The sequence below is a fragment of the Chaetodon trifascialis genome, chromosome 10 (assembly GCF_039877785.1).
Source record: "Chaetodon trifascialis isolate fChaTrf1 chromosome 10, fChaTrf1.hap1, whole genome shotgun sequence".
Classification (NCBI taxonomy): domain Eukaryota; kingdom Metazoa; phylum Chordata; class Actinopteri; order Chaetodontiformes; family Chaetodontidae; genus Chaetodon; species Chaetodon trifascialis.
In genome coordinates, this window is record NC_092065.1 from 28990345 (window position 1) to 28997844 (window position 7500).

Below are 7500 nucleotides of genomic sequence, written 5' to 3' on the forward strand. Positions count from 1 at the left end.
AGCTTCACTCATTTTTATAAATGAGTGAGTGAGTTTGTGAACACATGATTAGAAAAAGGAGATGACTGCATGAACTGCTGCCAGGAAGCAGTTTGACTTAATGATTGATTCTGGTTCATCGATGTGTCACACAGTCCAGGTAAAGTACAGGTACCTCCACTCTGTACAAACGGCAGTAATGAGTAAAGCAGTGGGACTCGGCCGCCGAGCAGCAGGTGAGTCTGTTTCTGAAGGTGAAAGGTCACTCACGGTCCAGTCCACGGTGCTGTTGGGCTCCTGCGGCGGCTCTGTCTGTCCGGACGTCGACACGTTGGGCTGCGCCGCCGCGTGCTGCAGGCCCGACTTCGCGATGGCTTTCCTGAAAGCACAAGAGGACAAAAACCTTGAAGGAAAACAGACCTCAGATCAGTTTGAAGCTTTCTTGATTACGTGAGTTCTGCCATGTTAATGTTTTCCCTCGTGGTCGAGCCAGAGGTCGTTCATCCGGCAGCTGCAGCGTCTGAATTTAGCTCATCAGAAAGAGTGGAGACGTCTCAGCAGCTGAATCTCTGAGCTGATGATCACACGCTGTAAACACAGTCATTCATTTCTCTTCTTCTCTGGTCTGAAGCTCATTTCATTTCTTCTGTTTATTTAACATGTTTTATTGTTTTGCTGAAGAATCCACCTTTAGCAGACACCTGCCAGCCAATCAGAAGCAGGTATTCTCTGCGGTGACAACCTAACAGAACCTGTTGACGACCTTTCAGGAGATGCAGACGGTGTGTCGTCCGCCTCTCACCTGCTCAGGTATCCAGAAGCCACCAAACACACAGACACACATCCATTCATCCACCTTAGCAACAGAGCGATCGCTCGCTGAGTCACGTCGTTGTTAGCGGAGCCGCTAATGAGCTGCAGCTCCATGGAGGACGTTTGAGCTGCAGCAGAATCTAACGCTGGTTTCTGTGACGCTGAGCACCTTTCATGCTCCCTGCAGGAGTCGTGTGTGTCTGAAACCTTTCACCTGTTCACCTGTCACCTGTCACCTTCTACGCTCACTGTAACACTGTGGACGTCACTGTCTGTCTGTCTGTCCGTCTGTCCGTCCGTCCGTCCGTCCGTCCGTCCGTCCGTCCGTCCGTCTGTCTGTCTCAAACCTCGTATTTTAAGAGACTGTGGCGTGTTTGCTGCCTGCGACAGAAGCTCATGTTTGACGGAAACAGGCGGAAACATTTCACCACAACATGAGACCCAACATGGACTACAGAGGCGTCACCGTCATGGTGGAGGTACATACAGCAGAAAGCTGCTCCAGCTCTCCAGACGGGAGTCGTAGCTGTGGGGTCCCAGCGGGCTGAGGGCCTCGGGGCCCCTGTGGAAGGCAGGCGGGTTGAGGTAGTAGATGGAGCTCTTGCGGCTGGACAGCGGGGGGGCTCGTCCTGGCCAGGGGCTCCCAGCCTTGCAGATGGTGGAGATCCTCCTCCTCTTCCTCAGGCTGGGGGCTCGGTAGCGGCTGTAGGGAGCACAGTCTCCTGTGAAGACCTGGGAGGAGTTTCTCCGCAGGCAGCGAGGGGCCCTGATGAGGGGCCGCGACGTTGGCGGGGGCTGGGGAGTTTTTCTCATCGTCTCCAGGGCCGAGGAGGACGAAGACGGGGTGGGAGAGGGGGAGCAGTGCTGATCGGGAGACCAGGAGGCCTTACTGTCCTCCTCACCGAGCTGCTCCGCCTCAGACTGCTGGCTGTCTTCTGATAGGCTGCCGTTGGCGGTGGAGTAGTTGCTGCCGTCGTCGTCTCCATCTGACTGGAGGCTGCTGGATCGTGAAAATATTCTCCGGTTGTGGGCCCCGCCCCTCACCTCCACCTGCTGTTCTCCGGCGGGCGGCCCCGCCCCCACCCCGTCCTCCTCGTCCTCCTCAGCCATCTGGATCAGGCTGGCCAGCAGCATGGACGGCCCCAGCAGGTGGGTGTCGATGGTGCGCAGCTTCCCCATCTTCTTCCTGCACACGGCGAACCTCGGGTTGAGGTTGGGGGTGGTGGTGCTGGAGCGCCTGCGGGCGTGTCCCGTCCACCTGATGTGTCTGGGCGTCTTTGCCAGACGGCCCCCTCCAGCACAAGGCAGCCCCCCCGGCAGATGCACGCTGGAGCGCCGGCGCTCGGTCAGGGTGGAGGACGGCAGCCCCGCGCTGGACCTCCGGCGGGCCTTGCTGGTGGGCACGGCCACGCTGGGCCTCCGCAGGTGGCAGGATTTGGCCTCTACGTCCACCTGCAGAACCGCTTCCTTCCTCTTAAAGTGACGGCGGAAAAAAGTGTCCATGTTGGACGGCGAGAGGGGACAGACTTCTGAAATGATGTCCTCTCCAGCTGTTGGATGCAAAAAGCAATGAGCCCAAAGTGCAGAGCTGCTTAAACTAGAAGCTGATGCTGAGAAGAAATATTAAATATGAAATCAAGGAAACAGAACAAATGATCCAAAAGACATTTTCAGACTCATAGAGAGCCGAAGTGAAGCTGAGGTTTCCAGCTTCTGTTACAGACGTAAGAAAACCTGCAGGAGAGTCTGAACAGGAAGTGACATCAGGACTTCTCTAGAGAACTACTGGACCATCGCACATGTTATGAAAGTTTGACCCCACGCAGACCATAAATACGAGCGGCCGACACAAAAATTCAAATGCACTGAAGATGACAGCCGCCATGTTTCCTGCTCACGTCCAGCTAACGCTCAGCAACGGATGGAATGAAGCCTCCGCTGTCGGCCGGGTCTCAGGCTGGGATCAGCTTTTAAACATGGCAGCAGGACCGGCCGGGTCCAGCAGGGCGGGTCTTAAAGACATGGACAAGGACCAGGTTAGGGTCTCAGTTTCAGGCCAGTTACAGGTCAGGTCAGGTGGTCTCAGGTGAATCAAATCTCAGACTCGTCATCAGGTCTCAAGTCCTTCATTTGTCCAATCAGAGCGTCCACGTCTCAAGTCTGAGAGGCTGTGTGAAAGCTCTGAGAGGGGAGGGGGGGGTCAGGAAATGGGGAGGGTTGTTTACATGCTCTTGTTATTGAGGGGTCATGTGACTTGTTGTGGAGCGCAGAGGAGGGTCTTTAACCTTCATCCTGGATTCATATTTGACCTTTTCTGTTTAGTTTAGAGCAGAAAGAGACGTTAAAAATAGCTTTAGTGTGTCCTCTGCACTCGTTTGGCTCGAACCACCTTTTTCTTTCAAAATAAGAGACACATAAATACACTGCTCTGATATGATGGGATGGAAGTACTGCAGTGTTTTCTCAAAGAGAAAATATGAATCACTCCAGAGACGGCGTCGCTCTTAAAGTCCTAATAATCTTCGTGAACGTCTGCAGACTGGACGTACGAACATCAGTGTCAGTTTTCATCTGTAACCGCGGCTCTGACAGTCGACTGTGGGATCCAGCTGCTAACTTCCTGAATTTACCTGAACAAACAGGTAAATCAAACAGACACTGACCACCGTCGCTCTGCGCCAGGCGTCGATACAGAGGTCAGTGCTCTCTGCTGTGAAAGACAAACACGTCTGTCCTCGTCTTAAAACTCCACTTTAACCTGACAGCAGCCGAGAGACATGAATTATACAACAGGTGGAGGAGGGGTGGGGGTCCTCTCTGCAGGAGGAGCAGCACGACGGCAGGAAGCAACAATAATTAAGGCCACGGCGACCTGCTGGCCCCCCCCAAACAAAAACCTTATACCAGTAATTAGTCTGTGACGACAGCACAGAGCAGATCTACAGCGGCAGCGTCTGCTGATCCACATCGAGCCGACACTTTCACATTCGACCGACCAAAAGTCCAAAGATGTTCAGTTTGCAGTGAAAAACAGAGAAAAGCAGAAAATCCTCCAGTTTCAGACAAAGTCTTTGAAAAGTCTCTGCAGACTGCTGATGGTAATAAAGTCAGCGGCACACAGATGATAATGCTGCTTTTCTCTGCTGAGAGTTTACTTGTTGCAGAAGGAAACAAACTTAAAGTATGATGTACACACACACACACACACACACACACACACACACACACACACACACACACACACACAGTGTAGTGACTTCAGTCTAAACAAGACAAACAAAATCAAATTCAGGTGTAAAAAAGTTGAAGATTTGGTAACTGAAACATCATTAATCTGCTCAGCCTCTCACTTCAGCACCACCTGATCAAAAGCTTTATTAAAACCACTGAACTATAAGAGAACGATCACCAGTCTGAGACCACCCACATGACACATGACCTTCAGAGGAGAGACCAGAGTCCGAACCTCAGCAGAAACCAGCGGCCAACATGTATGTTCCGACGGCCCGCGGGCGGCCTCGTAGTTAACGTTTATATTCACATTAAACACCGTTAGAAAGCTCAGATTCATGTGAATCGATTGATTCAAACCATTTCAACATCCAATCACAACAAGAGGCTCAATAAACAGCAACAGCAGAAAAACAACGTTTTTTAAACAGACTGACGTCTCGGTGATCCACAGGTCGATAAAAGTCAGATAACAGTCTGAAACAACCACAAAGGACCAGAAGATCCACTGCAGTCAAGATATTTTATATATTATTAACCAAACGTGACGTCAGCTGAAACATGCTCAGTGAACTTTATTTTGAAAGTGTGACCAGATGCTCAGATTTATTAATGTTGCAGGAAGAGTCTTTGGGAGACGTTTCCTCAGACTAAGACTACCTTTTACACTCAACAAGGAATACTACATTAGAGTATTTTTCCAGTATTACTACATGCAGTGAGTTTCCATGTTCATGTGTTTAATATTCTCTTTGTGCTTCACTTCTGATGATGCAGCACGACGTCGTCTTTAAAATGATCTTATTGTTGTTGCTCAGGTTTCTAAATGACCTCAATAACTTTGTGATCTTATATTCTGTTTTGCGACAGTAATAATAGTAATAATGATAACGAGGATTCCTGGAGGCCGCAGCAGTCGCCCTGATCGCTGCTCTATTTCAGGGCCGACTGGCTCGAATGACGGCGCTAAGCTTCAGGACGTGACGTGAGCAGCGGAGGCGACCGTGCTGCTCTCATTGATTATCACCACGGCGACTGACCAGCAGCAGATTAGTGACCTGCGCTGTGGGGAGCTGCAGGGAAACCTCACTTCCTGCTCACTTTCACTGCAGCCTCACCTGTCACCTGTCTGACCAGCAGCCAGTCACAGTCATCAGGTTACCCTCTGATCGGAGGCTGGTCGCCGCCCAGCAGCTTGTTGTAACATTCAACAGCAGGTAACCCGACGCTGACGCTGCAGTCCAACACACAGCAGCAGGGAGCAGAACACACCACACCTGAACTTTTCCACAGGTATGAAACACACACAGGGGCTGCGACCAGCGACCGTGTTCATCATCAGTGAACTTATTTCATATTAAAACGTTAGATTCAGACTAAATGTTTGGTTTCATGAATTTCACAAAGTTTGATCATTCAAAACACAAACTGGTTCAGAGTTCAGCTGTATTATTTAATGCCTGATGCTAAGCTAAGCTAAGCAGCTTCATATTTAACATGGGATCAATTCCCATTCCCATTACTGTGGAAAAACATCTGTCACGTTTAAGAAGCAGAAAACAGCTCAGACTTTTGCTGTTTTTGCTTCAAAAACCACTTAAATATCCGAGTGACTCTAAAAGGGCAGCTGATTAATTTTCTGTCGATCAGTTAATTGATCGCTTCAGCTCATCTGCTTGTTTCTTGAGTCTCTTCACAGGCTTCATGATCAATACTGTGAACAGTACAAACAGTATTTCCCTCTGTGACTGAGGACAGTAGTACTTCTAAGTGTGTGCAGTAGCTGAGTACTTTGTACGTTTATTTGATTGAAGTTGATGAAAAGTCGAGTGCAGACGTGGAGAAAGTCCAGTTCCTTCCCAGCAGTGCGGCGCTGCTTCCTCGTGAGGACAAAAATAGCCCATTTCTTTCCGTCAGTGCACAAACTTCAGCCACGGCGGCCTTATCGGCCTCCATCTGCGTGGATCCAGCAGAAAACCAAACATCACTATCAGACCGCAAACAGGCGGCGAGGCCGCCGGCCGAGCGTGACGCTAACCAGACGAGACTCCTCAGAGAGCTGCAATAAACAGCAGGTGATGAACGGCTGCAGCACGAGGACAAACAGATCGCTAATAACCAGCAGAGCTCCGAGGACACGGACTCGGATCAGACCACCGAGGATCCATGAGGCGAAGCGCTGCACGCGGATCAGCAGAGGGAGGCGACAACTGTGTTTACTGAGAGAACAGCGGCATCGTGACGTCATGTCGTCATCAACTTTAACCAGATCAGCCCTTCAACACATCGTCTTCATCAAACCCGTCTGATGGTTCGGAGGTCTGGCAGACGTTAGACCAGGACCAGGACTCATGAGTCATGCTCTAAACCTGGACCTGAAGTCCCTCCTCAGCTCTCAGTGAGCACAAACGTCTTCAAACTACTGGCTAACTCAATCTGTTTGCACCATAAAAAGTCTCAGCCGGGAAAGACTTTGGTCACGCGTTCATCTGTTGCCAGGAAACATCTGTCGCGCTGTCCAATCAAGAGCAGTCAATCATGTAAACAGGAAGTCGCTTTAGCAGCACAAGCTAGCATGAAAAGTGCAGTCTTAGGGGCTAAAAGCTAAGTCTCTGTGACAGGTTTTAGTTGAGTTTTGTCTGCATACATTGAACTCAGTTATTATCACACAGTTTACAGTGAGAGGGAAACATCTGATGATGCTAAGCTAACGTTTACTCGCTAACGTTTACTCCGTCAGTTCACGTTTTAAAGCGCGTTGTGTTATTTTAGTGAAATGCTAGTGATTATTAAACAGCATTTATCAAGTTTCAGCTCAGACATGTCGACTGTTGCCTCTTTAGCCTGGTCACATATTAGCATGCTAATGTTAGCTTTGTCTGCTAGCTACACACAGTGATGATCAGTGTGGCTGTAAACTGGTCTGAGAGCTGTTTTAAGTGCACACGGCCATTAGCTCGAGGCTAAGCTACAAACAGTGAGTCTCCAGCATCCTTTCTGATCCATGTTTAAAGTGTGAGCATGTTTAAAATAGATCAACTAGATCCTTTAATGCAGCACAGAGGGATCCAGTGGGAGACGGAGCAGATCCGGATCAGCTGGTGGGGAACTCGTTCCTCTTTTAAAACCGTCTGTAACGAGGTTTTAACGAGCGCTGCTTCTGCGTTTAACAGAAAGAAAACATTGAAGACGACGGCCGTCAAAGCTCTGATGGGTTCGTTAAACCAGACGTGATCGATAATCACATCACACTTTGTGCTTCATCGCGTCGCTGCGACTTTTTATCCAAACGAAGCTCAAGTTTGATCTGAAGGAACGCTTGTTTCATCCACGGCTGCATTTCTGTTAGCTTCATGTGAGGAAGGTTCGAGCCTCCTCATCCTCCACGCAGCTCTGGAAGAGACGCCTGGGTCACATGACTGATGACGTCATCGTTTGTTCAGTCTGTTTCTGTCTTTGGCGTCAACAGGACGCTCA

The 7500-nt window shown here is 49.8% G+C and overlaps 1 protein-coding gene across 4 annotated transcripts in view; it reads right to left on the reverse strand.

The window, feature by feature from the left end:
• Positions 1-7500, reverse strand: part of dgkzb (diacylglycerol kinase, zeta b) — a 45970-nt gene that overhangs the window by 15175 nt on the left and 23295 nt on the right. For 2 of the 4 annotated variants that reach the window (XM_070972846.1, XM_070972845.1), the window contains exons 1-2: positions 1280-2339; positions 250-358 (exon numbers count right to left, since the gene is read on the reverse strand). In XM_070972846.1, the coding sequence (XP_070828947.1) occupies positions 250-358; positions 1280-2295 (1125 nt within the window). In that variant the 5' untranslated portion in view covers positions 2296-2339. Of the gene's footprint in view, positions 1-249; positions 359-1279; positions 2340-7500 lie in introns of those variants that run through there. The other 2 variants (XM_070972848.1, XM_070972847.1) reach the window with 1 other exon arrangement.